The sequence below is a fragment of the Rhinatrema bivittatum genome, chromosome 4, assembly GCF_901001135.1.
Source record: "Rhinatrema bivittatum chromosome 4, aRhiBiv1.1, whole genome shotgun sequence".
Taxonomy (NCBI): domain Eukaryota; kingdom Metazoa; phylum Chordata; class Amphibia; order Gymnophiona; family Rhinatrematidae; genus Rhinatrema; species Rhinatrema bivittatum.
In genome coordinates, this window is record NC_042618.1 from 275,570,057 (window position 1) to 275,585,165 (window position 15,109).

At 41.4% G+C, this 15,109-nt stretch overlaps 1 protein-coding gene across 1 annotated transcript in view; it reads left to right on the top strand.

Annotated features, from left to right (window-relative positions):
• Positions 1 to 813: 813 nt before the first annotated feature.
• The window catches only part of SCUBE1 (signal peptide, CUB domain and EGF like domain containing 1), a 1,434,630-nt gene continuing 1,420,334 nt past the window's right edge, over positions 814 to 15,109 (top strand). The window contains exons 1-2 of the mRNA XM_029600135.1: positions 814 to 962; positions 3,330 to 3,452. Coding sequence (XP_029455995.1) covers positions 875 to 962; positions 3,330 to 3,452 — 211 coding nt within the window. The 5' untranslated portion in view covers positions 814 to 874. The remainder of the gene's footprint in view (positions 963 to 3,329; positions 3,453 to 15,109) is intronic.

Genomic DNA, 15,109 nt, shown 5'->3' on the forward strand with positions numbered 1-15,109 from the left:
TGAGCACACACGCCCTTATACACATGTTCAAGAGCACTCATGCATGTGTTTTTAACGTTATCCTCTAAGGTAATAACCACTATCACAGCAGGATAGCAGCATGGGATCTATTTCCTATTTGGGATCTTGTCAGGTACTTGGGATCTGGATTAGCCACTGTTGGAAACAGGATACTGGATTTGATGGATCCTCAGTCTGACCTAGTAGGGTAATTTTTTTTAGGCAATCAGATCGGCCCCTTCGGTTTGTTGAACGCCTCACTCCAAATCTTTTAGTCTGAGGGAGTACCTATTGCTTTTAGCATAGAACGCCTGAAACCCAAAGAGAAGTAAAGTGTAAACCACTCTGGGAAAGCGAGCACAATAACATAAATAAAACCTATCACAGACAGCAATATTAATATCCAAAAAGTGTACATTATCTATATGATACATACACAAACCAACGTGAACTACTTTCTTCCAAATGATTTTGTCAGGAGTTATCATCTCAAATAATCCAGATGGTACCAAAAAGTGACTTGGAAAAAAAGTTAACACGCTAATTTCCTAATTCCCCACCCTCATGTATCTGGTTTAAAATTAAACAGCGGAATGGGATCGTGTGAAACAAGAAAAATGTTAAGGAAAGACAAGAGCAGGAAGGAAAAACACTACTTGAAGTTCGGTTTCCACGCCCTTCAAATCCATCCCCCACCCTACCCCCGAGTCCGAGGCGCATTGGCCTTTTCCTCTTTCTCCCACCCACTTTTCCTGGGCGTTGGCGAATCGGAAGCCTGCTGTTCGCCCGTCAGTTTCTCTCGCTGCACTCTGCCAGTCCCAAGTGCGTCTCTTATCAAAGCCACACACCAACTGCATCGAATTATTTCATTATCATGGGGACTGCTTGTTTTTTATGGCACTTCTGTTTGTTTTTTGCTCTCTTCTATATTGGCAGGTTTACAAGAGGCAATGGAGTTTCAGGTAACAGATTTCTCGGGGTTTTTTTTTCTCAATTATTTTCTCATTAATTAGTGATAGAATGAAAAAGAGAACCTCTCACTAAGGTACAGGAAGAATGTTATTTATGTTTGATACTAATAACATAAGTGTTTAAAAAATTGCAGTGAGACCTGACGTCCGCATTACTACATAAATTCCATGCACAGTTTTTGAAGGGAAAAAGCTACTTTTATAACATATGCATATAATCTATGTGATGAAATTGTCTAATTTAGCACTAGAGCTAATGAAAAGATTGAAACTATATTGTTGTTCTTACACATTTTAGCATGATATATTACTTTCAGATGCTTTTACTCCTGCCTCATAAGGACCTTTGGAAGCGTCCAATGGTATATCTAAATGTAATTGTTTTAATATAAATGATGCAATTTCGTGAAATGTGTATTTTGTAACTTCTGCAATCTCTTTCTATATCTCGTTTCTCATCTAGTAAGCATAATTTCTAATCGCTGTTAAATTTTCTGTTTGACTTAATTTTGAGGGTATTTTAGACCCCAGCTGTCACGTTTACTGATAACCTGTTGGTGATCAACAAACTATTCAGTTTTTTTTTTTAATTGTGTCAAATCTGAGTATACACAAGCCTCAAGGTCTCTTAACGAATTCACTTAAATTATATTATTTGAAATGGACCTGGAACAGCAGTTGAAAAAAAATGACAGTGGAAAAAAGAGACTCGTTTAGTAGACGGTGATTCAGCATTAGCACATACAAAAGCTATGCTTTTCTAAAGGGAAATATGCTGCTAGTAATTCAAAAAGTATTTTTCAGTTCTGTATTTAAGAAAAATTATTGTGCATGTTGAAACTGTCTTCTTGCTCATTGTTGACCAAGTTCTAGTCTCTTGCTGCACCACAATATCTGCAGATTTTCCTTCCCACCCCTGACGTCGAAGGATCCCCGTTTTATCACAAGGTTGAATGAACATTTCGCAAACAATTAGTGTTTGAATTTCAAGCTAACAAATCTCCTTCCTATTTCCACCCCCGCACTTTTTTTTTCTAGGAATCTGTTAAACTAACATGAAACAAATTGCACATCCTTCTTACCGTATTTTTTTCCACATAAGTTATAACATTGGATCTGTTTTATTCCAGTTTATTTTGCTAAAATAGTATCCGTCCTTGATCAGAAGATGTCATCTATTTTTTGTCACTGAGAGCCCCAGATGCGCTTGGTGCATTAAATTGTGAACGCATCAATTAAACGTGTATTCCCTGCAAGGCGGACCTTTTCTTATTGATACTGGCATTATAATTCTATGCCACTTTCTTGTACTAAGGCTAGAGAGCTGGTCGCACACATAAGAAGCTATTCTTCCAAAAATCCAATCACTTTCCTTCCATCTATTTTGCAACTAGGATTTTTCTCAAGTTTCTCCTTAAGTCACTTCTGTTTTATATTATATTGTAAAGAAGATCAGAGTACTGTTCTTTGCACAGTTCAACCAATTTATGCTTTCTAGTAATCCTACAGAGCTCAACGAAATTAAGTTTTTATTTAGAACTTTTATCCTCCTCTCAGGTACAAAAGCTTTTATAGACTATTTCTAAATTAGATCATGAGATTTGAAAGATAATATAGCGGCTTTTGAAGAATCTTGTTTTACTATGCTATCATTCATTTAATCTTAGTTACATACAGAATTAATTATACCTTTGGAAAGGGCATGCCTTCAGAATGGCTGTTTAATTTTTTTTTTGGGAGGGGGAAGGGTTGTTATGCACAATTGTTCTTTCTGTACTAGTCCATTTTGTGTACTAAGTATTTTTTTTTATTAGGGGGAGGGGTATCTTTTCTTTAGAAGAGGCAAAGCATTGGCTTGTTTACTCTTATAGTTCTGAGTTTATATTGATATTCTAAGTTCCAAAGTTGTGCATTTATTTACGCAGCCTAGTGACTCTCATAATGCATATTTAACGTACGAGATGATATATTTTTACATGTTTTAAAAGTTATGGTTTAAAAGGCTATACAAATTAATACTTATCCGACATTTACAACGTTGTCGAAGACGACAGTGAGGCCAGCCTGCGATGCCAAAGTAAGAATTTAAACCCGATTTCAACGTGTTTTGTTGGGGGGGGGGGGTATTTTTATTATTTTATGAGGGGTGAATGGTGAAGATGTAACTCTTACATTTTTCCAAATTTGGTTTGAATCGTATGTTTTTTCTTTGGCATACTATGCATCCTCTTAAAAATGTGAACTTCCAAGTGAGGCTGGGGTCTGTCTGATTTAAAGTAGGTAACTGAATGATTCAGTGTTCCTTTGGGGAGGAGGCAGTCATTTGTTTGTTTCTTTCTTGTTTCGGGCCGGCTATAGATAGTGACGAATGTGCTGAAGGGACTGATGACTGCCACATTGATGCGATTTGCCAAAATACACCTAAAGCCTACAAATGCATCTGTAAACCGGGTTATAAGGGAGAGGGGAAACAATGCGAAGGTAAGAGCGTCCCCTTTTTTCATTTGTTTGTTCTGTAAACAGCTGAATTCCTGAAACAATGCAGATTTACAGCTGCTTCATCCTCATATCGTACTGTTTATTGGTAAGCTCCTGCTTCTGCTAATTTTTATGCATCAAAACCATAGATCTTATTGTTTGCTTAAAAAGCTATTAGATGATAGATTTTTTTCTAAAACAAATGTTAAGTGCTGTCATTTATAATAATTGGAGTGTTTGCATTAGTATTAGTATTGGAGTGTTTTGATGAATAATACATATTCAGTGACCCTTAACAGGGTTTAAGGGTTAATAAGGATAGAATACTTCTAGACCATTCTAGTAGTACTTAAAGCATAATAATTGTCCTTACAAATGGTTCATTTGAATTTAATCAGAGATGTATCAGATTCAGTTTCTTACAGTTTTTCGCCAGGTAAATAATTTCAGAAGTTGCAGTAACCAAGTTTGAATTATGGCATTTCTTATTGAAGTTTGACTTTATATAAATTCTGCCCAGTCAATAACCTTTTTTAAAAAAACATTTAAAATTTCCAGAGAACTGATTTGACAAAAATATTTTGGTAATCCTTTATGCTAAAGTCATAATATACTTATCTATTCTCCAAAAGGTGATGTTTTTAGTGGAATCACAGTTCTGTACCGTATTTTGTCCAAATATGGTCAAATTCATTAAAAAAAATATATACAGGAGAAAATGAATTGGGGGAGAATGACCTCTTAATTCTCAAAACCTAGTTTTCAAGAATTGATTTATTGATTATGCTGTCATTCTCTAAACTTTTCCACAAGTGCTTGAGATACATCTTTGTGTTGGATATAGTCAAGCTTTGAATATTTTTCATCATTAAATATAGGTACAGAAATGATACAGTAACCTGCTGGCAGCACCACTTCTTAGCAATATGAGTAAAGCCCAACTTGCTTTTAGAAATGGATGAAAATCATGATTTTTGTCTTAAAATGGAAAAATAAATAAATGTTACTAATTTTTATCAGTTATTTGATTGTTTAGTGACTAGTTCCATGTCATTTGAATTGCATAGTCCACTTGGATATGTGGTGCTAAAGGTCAACAAAAAGTTGAAAGTGATGCCTTTTGATTGAAATAACTTAATGCAATGATAGTTGTCATTTGATTGCTTGTCAGTTTACTAATACATTATGTCACATGTATGATAGTTCTACAAAAAGCCTGTTGAACTTTGAACTTTTAGGTATAAAAATATTGTTCAATCAAGATATCTTTTTGCTCAATCAAATATAAAGTTTGACAGTTGAGAGTCTGTATGGAGTTACATGAAAATCCTTAGCTGCCTGGTATTAAACTTTAATTGGGAAAGGATGTGCTGCTCTGTTAAAATTGAGTATTTAGTCATTTAATAATGTTTTAAAGACTAAGCCATACAACTGTATGCTAGTAAAGGTTTAGCAACTGTTAAAAAATTTTCCAGCATCTGATGGATTCTCTCTGTAAAGTATTATGAAAAACAATCTATTAAAGAAAATACATTTACAGACTATTTTAAAAATGTTGCTTACACAAAAATGGCTACATATGCATAATATTTAGGCTGCATGGGTGCAGTGTGTATTTTAAAAGCCACAATATACATGCATTTATACGCATGCTCATGCAACAGTCCATGTGTAAAAAGGGGCACATTAGGGCATGCTCTGGGCATGACTGTTTGCACACGACTTATTTTAAAACCTACCAACTGACATGCACAGCCATCAGAGAGAGTTTTGACTGGCCATTTGCCAGGCCACCTTCTATGGACAAGTAGAAGCAGGAACTGCCATTAGAGGGGAGGTAGGACTTCCAATGTCTACTGGGACCCACTGGAGGCACTAGGAAAGCCTTGCCCTTCATCATGGAAATTCCCTCAGCATATCAGGGATACATGGACTACTTGAGTAGATACTTGCAGCCACCTGCAGTTGACTATGCCATACAGGACCACAGAGAATCAAACAGGGACCTTGTATATGGGGAGGGTGGGATTTGAGGGGGAGTAGCAGTCATATAGGGGTACTCATGGCTTTAAGATACAGGAGAGAGAGGAGAATGAGGAGAAGGTACTCTGTACATACAGTCTTCAGGACAAGGACTCAAGTTTTAGATCTGTCAGAGGAGGCCATTTTATAAGCAAACCATACAGTATCTATGCGAGCAGTTAGATGTGGACCTACAATCCACCAGCCATAGGGGCAATGCCTTGCCTGCACCTCAATATCACCACTGTCCTAGCATTTTTTGCTACCAGCACCTTCCAAACTCCTCTTGGGGTCACAGCCAGCATAAGCCAGTCCGCCACTCCATGTGCATCAATCAGGTGCTGGCTGCCTTGCCAAGGAGAACAAGCCAGTATATATTCTTCCCTCAGAGCAGATGGCAGCAAGAAGAAATCATGCAGGATTTCTATCAGGTGTCATGCTTTCCCTCTGTTCCCTGAGCAATCTGTTGCACACACATCTCTATAAGGGCACCAAAGGGAGATGAGGCCACTTACTGCAACCATAAGGGCTTCCGCTCCCTCGATATGCAGGTGGTCTGAGATACTCAGGGCCTCATCCTAGACATTGTTCCAAGTTTCCTGGTTCCACTCACGATGCCTACATCCTCTTGCAGTCGGGAATTCATGACCGCTTCAAGGAAGGACACATCATGGGGGGGCTGCCTTCTAGGTAGGAAACAATCCATTGATAACACTGTATCAAAACCAGCCTCCTCTGTGGGTGTCCCACATCTATATGTGGCCTGCCTTCCCCAGAGGAGAGCTCTGACCCATCCTAATCCCCTAAAGTCCAGTTCATCCTGAAAGCCTATATAACTGTTCTGCTCTGGTTTCTCCCTTACAGGTGACAGGGGCTATTCCCTCAAAACCTGGCTCAGGATTCCTGAGGCCACCCCCACAGCATGCAGTGGAGGTGTAATATAACAGGGTCCAGTAGATGACCAGAGCAGTCATCAAGAGAACCTTTGGCCTACTCCAAAACACCTTTTGCTATCTGGACAGATTTGGGGGATGCCTCCTCTACAACCCACCTAAAGTCTGTCAGATCTTCCTAGCCTGCTCTGTGCTATATAACTTGCCTAAAACCAGACACATGCCTCTTCCTGAGGGACTGCCTGAGAATACCGATGAAGAGGAGGAGGAACAAGTTTCAGGAGCAATTGCAAATTATACATCGCCACAGTCAAAGACAGACTATAACGGAAAGGAACACTCTGATACAAAGATATTGTCATTGGTGATGACAGTGCTTTATTTATATGTGTTTACCTGAGTGGAGAAAAAAATAAACTTAATGCCTCTTTCTTCCTCATTTGGCTTTTGCTGCCCAGTGGCAGGCAGAGCTCCAGAGTTTCAATGTGTGGATGAGATGATGGTGCAGGGAAGAGGGATTCAGCTTTGTAAGGAACTGGGGAAACTTTTGGGGAAAGGGGAGACTTTTCAGAAAGGATGGGCTCCACCTTAACCAGAGTGGAACCAAGCTGCTGGCACACTTTCAAAAAGGAGATAGAGCAGCTTTTAAACTAGAACAAGGGGGAAAGCCGACAGTCACTCAGCAGTGCATGGTTCGGAGAAATGTGTCCTTGAAGGATACTAATGAAACAGGAGAGTTAGGGCATCCCAACAGAGAGGTTCCATTAAAAGCAAACATAGTCCATATGCCTATATGTAAAAAATCACAGAAGCTAATGATTTCTGAATTATCCCAAACAACTGAAAAGCAGGTTGTTAATACAAACAAAAAACACACTTTGAAATGTCTGTATGCCAATGCCAGAAGTCTAAGAAGTAAGATGGGAGAGTCAGAGTGTATAGCAGCAAATGATGAGATTGACATAATTGGCATCACAGAGACTTGGTGGAAGGAGGATAACCAATGGGACAGTGCTATAACAGGGTACAAATTATATCGCAAAGATAGGGAGGATGAACTTGGTGGGGGTGTGGCACCTTATGTCTGGGAGGGTATAGAGTCCAACAGGATAAAGATCATACAAGAGACTAAATGCTCAGGAGAATCTATATGGGTAGAAATCCCATGTGTTTTGGGTAAGAGTATAGCGATAGGAGTATACTACTGTCCACCTGGACAAAATGGTCAGACAGATGATGAAATGCTAAGAGAAATCAGGGAAGCAAACCAATTTGGCAGTGCAGTAATAATGGGAGATTTCAATTACCCCAATATTGACTGGGTAAATGTAACATCAGGACTTGCTAGAGACAGATAGTTCATGGATGTAATAAATGATTGCTTCATGGAGCAATTGGCTCAGGAACCAACAAGAGAAGGTGCTATTTTAGATTTAATTCTTAGTGGAATGCAGGATTTGGTGAGAAAGGTAACGGTGATGGGGCTACTTGGCACAGTGATCATAACATGATCAACTTTAAACTAATAACTGGAAGGGGGACAATAAGTAAATCTGCAGCTCTAACACTAAACTTTCAAAAGGGAAACTTTGATAAAATGAGGAAAATAGAAAAAAACTGAAAGGTGCAGCTGCAAAGGTTAAAAGTGTTCAACAGGCTTCGACATTGTTTAAAAATACAATCCTAAAGGCACAGTCCATACGTATTCCACACAGTAAGAAAGGTGGAAAGAAGGCAAAACGATTACCGTCATAGTTAAAAGGTGAGGTGAAAGAGGCTATTTTAGCCAAAAAAACATCCTTCAAAAATTAGAAGAAGGATCCATCTGAAGAAAATAGTATAAAACATAAGCATTGTCAAGTTAAGTGTAAAACATTGATAAGACAGACGAAGAGAGAATTTGAAATGAAGTTGGCCATAGAGGCAAAAACTTATAACAACTTTTTAAAATATATCCGAAACAAGAAACCTGTGAGGGAGTCGGTTGGACCATTAGATGACCGAGGGGTTAAAGGGGCTCTTAGGGAAGATAAGGCCATTGCAGAAAGACTAAATGAATTCTTTGCTTCCGTGTTTACTAATGAGGATGTTGGGGAGATACCAGTTCCGGAGATGGTTTTCAGGGGTGTTGAGTCAGATGAACTGAACGAAATCACTGTGAACCTGGAAGATGTAGTAGGCCAGAATGACAAACTAAAGAGTAGCAAATCACCTGGACCGGATGGTATGCATCCTAGGGTACTGAAGGAACTAAAAAATGAAATTTCTGATTTATTAATTAAAATTTGTAACCTATCATTAAAATCATCTATTGTACCTGAAGACTGGAGGGTGGCCAATGTAACCCCAATATTTAAAAAAGGCTCCAGGGGCGATCCGGGTAACTATAGACCAGTGAGCCTGACTTCAGTGCCGGGAAAAATAGTGGAAACTACTCTCAAGATCAAAATCGTAGAGCATATAGAAAGACATGGTTTAATGGAACACAATCAACATGGATTTACCCAAGGGAAGTCTTGCTTAACAAATCTGCTTCATTTTTTTGAAAGGGTTAATAAACATGTGGATAAAGGTGAATCGGTAGATGTAGTGTATTTGGATTTTCTGAAGGTGTTTGACAAAGTCCCTCATGAAAGGCTTCTACGAAAACTAAAAAGTCATGGGATAGGAGGCAATGTCCTTTCGTGGATTACAAACTGGTTAAAAGACAGGAAACAGAGTAGGATTAAATGGTCAATTTTCTCAGTGGAAAAGGGTAAACAGTGGAGTGCCTCAGGGCTCTGTACTTGGACCGGTGCTTTTCTATATATATATATTTAAATACTCTGAATAATTTTGTATCATCCGCAAATTTTATATATATATATAGATAGATATGATCTGGAAAGGAATACGACGAGTGAGGTTATCAAATTTGCGGATGATACAAAATTATTCAGAGTAGTTAAATCACAAGTGGACTGTGATACATTACAGGAGGACCTTGCAAGACTGGAAGATTGGGCATCCAAATGGAAAGATGAAATTTAATGTGGACAAGTGCAAGGTGTTTCATATAGGGAAAAATAACCCTTGCTGTAGTTACACGATGTTAGGTTCCGTATTAGGAGCTACCACCCAGGAAAAAGATCTAGGCATCATAATGGATAATACTTTAAAATCGTTGGCTCAGTGTGCTGCAGCAGTCAAAAAAGCAAACAGAATGTTAGGAATTATTAGGAAGGGAATGGTTAATAAAACGGAAAATGTCATAAAGCGTCTATATCGCTCCATGGTGAGACCCCACCTTGAATACTGTGTACAATTCTGGTCGCCGCATCTCAAAAAAGATATAGTTGCGATGGAGAAGGTACAGAGAAGGGCAATCAAAATGATAAAGAGGATGGAAGAGCTCCCCTATGAGGAAAGGCTGAAGAGGTTGGGGCTGTTCAGCTTGGAGAAGAAACGGCTGAGGGGGGATACGATAGAGGTCTTTAAGATCATGAGAGGTCTTGAACGAGTAGATGTGACTCGGTTATTTACACTTTCGAATAATAGAAGGACTAGGGGGCATTCCTTGAAGTTAGCAAGTAGCACATTTAAGATTAATCGGAGAACATTCTTTTTCACTCAACGCACAATAAAGCTCTGGAATTTGTTGCCAGTGGATGTGGTTAGTGCAGTTAGTGTAGCTGGGTTCAAAATAGTTTTGGATAAGTTCTTGGAGGAGAAGTCCATTAACGGCTATTAATCAAGTTTACTTAGGGAATAGCCACTGCTATTAATTGCATCAGTAGCATGGGATCTTCTTTGTGTTTGGGTAATTGCCAGGTTCTTGTGGCCTGGTTTGGCCTCTGGAAATAGGATGCTGGGCTTGATGGATCCTTGGTCTGACCCAGCATGGCAATTTCTTATGTTCTTATGATCTCTCCCTCAGTGCAGGTCCCTCAGAGAGTGGTGGACCAAGCTCCTGTGGAAGCTGGCTGCAGGAGGGTATGCGAGGCTGGCTGTGGCTGGCAAGGGAGCAATCTTTGGAGCAGTTCCTTCCAGATGGCTGTCTGTTCATGAAGCTCCTCACTAATGCCTCACATTTCCCACCTTAGGGGCGGATTTTAAATGCCCTGTGCGTGCCGGCACGCCTATTTTGCATAGGCCGCCGGCGCGCGCAGAGCCCCGGGACGCGCATAAGTCCCGGGGCTTTGTAAAAGGGGCGGGGAGGGGGCGTGTCGCAGCATTTCGGGGGCGGGCCCGGGGGCATGGTGCCGGCCTCGGAGGGAACAGGCAGCGCGTGCTGGGCTTGGCGCGTGCAGGTTGCACAAATCTGCACCCCCTTGTGCGCGCCGACCCCGGATTTTATAAGATACGCACGTATCTTATAAAATCCAGCGTACTTTGGTTCGCGCCTGGTGCGCGAACAAAAGTACGCGATCGCACAAATTTTTTAAATCTACCCCTTAGTCTGTCCCTCCTCATGTATTGCCACCTGCAAGCTGTGGGGCTCTGGTTGCAGGGCCACAATCTTCTCCAGGATATGGACATTTATGGCAATCCAGGAAGCACTCGGCTGGACTGACCTGCACCTGTGCTGTTCTTCCAGCTCTGGCTTCTCCTCCTCTTGCACGCCACATGGCTCTTGGACCAGTTCCCTCATGGTTGGGTCTTCCTGACCCACCTCCTCCTCAGATGAAGATGATGTATCAGGGAGCTGACATATGTGGCACCAAGGTTGTTGCAGCCAGCTTGGCCCTAGCTGTTCTTCCTGGTGGCCCATTGCAGCAGGGAAAATGGTACCTGTTTTTAACTGCACATCGTAGGTGTGTATGCACAGGAGTTCCATGTGAGCAATTAGTACAGGTCCCCACGACCTCTTTCAGCACCTCAGATACTAAAGTGAAAATATCTATCATGTATTTCTTCCAAACATATCTTCCCTCCAAACACCCACAGTTACTGATCCAGCCTACCTGCTGAGGACAACTATCTGCATACACTCTTTACAAGGGGGGTTTCTTATCTCTAGATGTGGAACCCTGCAAGTTCATCTCTCACATTCAAATCATAGGCTAGAATAAAAACTGAAGTTAGGAACAGTCCAATTGCTTAGGGCGGGAGCGGAAAGGAAAGTGGACATCACTCGGTCATGTGTCCATACAGATATTAGAGATGTGTATCGTATTGGTAATGGTTTGTGGTTTTGTTTTCGTAGAACCACGGGAAATTTTGTTTCCCGCGGTTCTGACTGGGTTTTTTTCAACTGTCCCGATCCGAAAAAAAAACCCCCACCCCGATCCTTCAGATTTAGTTATTTACAACCCCCCCCAAAAAAAAGAAAACTTGCCTAAAATCCCTGGTGGTCCAGCAGAAGTCCCAGCTCCATCTTAAAAAATGGCGCGGGCCATCCATTGCTCCTACCATGTGATAGGGGCCGGCCAATGGCACTGATAACCCCTGTCACATGGTAAGGGCAAAGGGCCATCGGCGCCATTTGATTAGTGGCAGCTGACTGCCCGAGACGGGGACATCGCTACTGGGATCCCTGCTGGACTACCAGGGACTTTAGGCAAGCTTTGGGGGGGTTGGGAAGATGGGGATTGTAAATAATTAAATCTGAAGGGTTGGGGTGGGTTTGGGATGCCCTTTCTCCCCCCCCTCCCCCAAATGATAAGAAAACCACACAAAATTTTGTGGGGTTTTCCTATCATTTTCGGGGACCCGGACCCATGACGAAATAGGAAATATCATCTATATTTCCTATTTCCTCTTAAACGAATGCACAACCCTAACAGATATGGAAGCAACATAGTTCCAAATATTGTATCATGGTCCATACAGCATACATATCCACCTATCTTATAGTGCATTGGTGTTACGGTCCCGGGCCGTGCCCCGGGACTACACTTGCCGCACGTCTGGTCCGGCCGCAGGAACGCCTTCCCTTGGCCTCCAGGGCCGAAGATGCGGACCTTTGCGACATTCTCCCTGCAGGGAGACGCCAATGCCGATCCGCGGCTGTCCCCGCCCCCTAGGCACACGCGTGCGCTAGGGCCTTCTCTTAAAGGGGCCAGCGCGGGAAAGCCTGGGAGCACCTCCTCATGAAGTCAGACGCTGCCGGGCCATTTAAACGCTGCAGTAGCACCTCGCCTTGCAACGAGGTTGCTCAGTTGTCTGAGTCTCTAGTTGCTACTGTAGTCCCTGGATTGCTTCTTCTGTCTTCTGAACTCCGACCCTACTTGTATCCTGATGTCTTCAGCTTCCGCCCATTGGTTTTGGTATCGACTTCTGGCTTCCGACCTGGGTCCATCCCACTACTTCGTCTCCAGCTTCTGTTCCTGGTTTGGTATTGTCTTCTGACCTCTGGTTTCTGACCCGGCTCCATCCACGACTCCATCTTCTGCTTTCGTCCCTGGCTTTGGTTTGGATCTCTGACTCCTGGCTTCTGACCCGACTTCGGCTTCTTCATCACCTCAGGTATCCGGTACTTGCTGGCCCAGAGGATTCTTCTAAGTCCCAGTGGCTCAGGCTCTCACGGGCTCCTCCTGGGGGAGCCGCGGGCTTCCGAGGGTGAAGACTCTTCAGCTACCTGGGCCCAGCCTTCGTCCATCTCTTCACCTGCTGCCTGGATCCTTGGTCGCATAGGATCCCACCTAAGTCCAAGAGGTCCGGGTCTCTACGGGCTCCTCCTGGGGGGACCTCGGACTTCCAGTGGTGAAGCCTCATCAGAGTCTCTTCTGTGCCACCTCCCAGTTGGGACGCTTGCTGTGGTCTTCCATAGCATACCATCCACTGTCCCAACCGGCCCAAGGGTCCACGAGCGTAACAATTGGCCTCCACTACAGATCTGGTGTTCTGTAACCAAGGGGTATATTGTTTTCTTCTCTGTGGGCACATGTGCCCTCCATCATGATTTGAGAAGGACCTGCTTTAGGCGCAAAAATTCTATGCCATGTAGAAAATCTCTTGACATACAGTAAGACAAGGTATCTAATAAACCGTGCTTACCCTGCTGTTGCTCTTGCTGGGAGGTGTCCAGCTCCACCATTCCACTCACAGTGGATTCCACTATGATGGACGACACAGCCGCTCCTTCACCATGAATGTTACTTGGCTGTCCACCCCCTCAGCTCACAACCTGGCTTGCTTCCTTTTCACTGCATGCCACAAGTCACACCACTTGTGGCACAATTCTCCCACACTTTTTTTGATCTCTTTGAACACAGCGTTGATCTTACCACAAATGCATTCCCATATCTACTGTTTCTGAAATGAGTCTACTCTTTTTTTTTTTTTTTGCTGTTGCCCCATAGAGAATGCTGGGCACTCTCATCACCTCCTTCACTAGCATATCAACTTCCCTAGGAAGAAAGTAGGGCTTACGCATGTGGGCAGCACACTCCTGAGACACGGTGGCAAGAAAAACAAGCACCTGCCCTTGCTTTTATTCCCATAAAGATACATAGTATGTGTATTCCTCCATGCACATGAGCATAATGTGCATGTATTCATACATGCGCATAAGCGTAATTAGTGTGTATATATCTGGGTGAATGGCTGAGAAATTTGTTGGTAAATGTTTTGTACATAACTAATTAAAATAGAAAGTATAGTAATACATGTATATGGTTACTCATGTTATCAGGTAAAAAATCTATGTGCATTTACCTCTGTTGCTCACAATAACTAAACTGCAGAAACAGAGGACTAGGCAAATTATAATGCCAATCAACAATTATGTATTAAACTTTATTCAAAAATAAATTTCATATATTATATTAGGACCACTATGTGCTGAAAACATCACAAATTAAAACCACCAACGACGCATCACTCTCATCATCACAATCACACCATTCAATCCATATATATCCCCAATACCCCTAAAAATCAGTATACTGCAATACTTATACCTTCACCAAACCACCCAATGTTGACATACCCAACATATAGCATACAATAAGTCACTATAATAAATCTCTGTGGTATGTTCTATCAGGTAGATACCTATAATGATTTAACCATAAACATAATTTTATAAATCTCACATTTTCCATGTAACATTTATACCACCCGTAACATTTATACCACCCGATGGGATACCCGTTTTGCCCAAGAAATAGGGCTTCTTCAGGGAAATATTATAAGTGTCCACAATTTGTAACTCTATAACGGCATCTTCATGATGTTGTTTTCTTCTTGTTAATGCTCCAAATTGTCAAATGTCATCATTGTTGGTCATGTATTGTAAAAATACTGAGCGCACATAGACCTGGTCTCTGTAACCTACAAAATAAATTTAATACAATACCCATTTTAACCAAATACATACTTTATATACGGGTATATACACCCTGTGCACCATCACCACTCCAGTGGTACCAACCGTTACTTTCATGTCTAAGACATTCTGGAAATCATTTGAAAGACTTTATATATATTTCAGGTGCTTTGCAATGTACAATCTGTTCATCTAACGCATCAACCGGGAAGACAACTCCTTATACCGCTTTCAAAAAGCCTTCCGCCTTCAAAACCTATAATGGGTGCAACAACATATTATATTCAATATCTAGATGTATACCGCTCTCACTACAGATTATAGCTCTTACCACCACATTCAAATTGTATTCATATTAGATATTGCCACTGCTTCTCAAAGGCATTGCAAATTGACTAGATAAAGACTCACTAGCTTGTTAAATATGTTATGATTCCAAGAAATGATAAGTAAATAACTTAAAACCTTAACAATTCAAGCTCCAAAACTTTAAA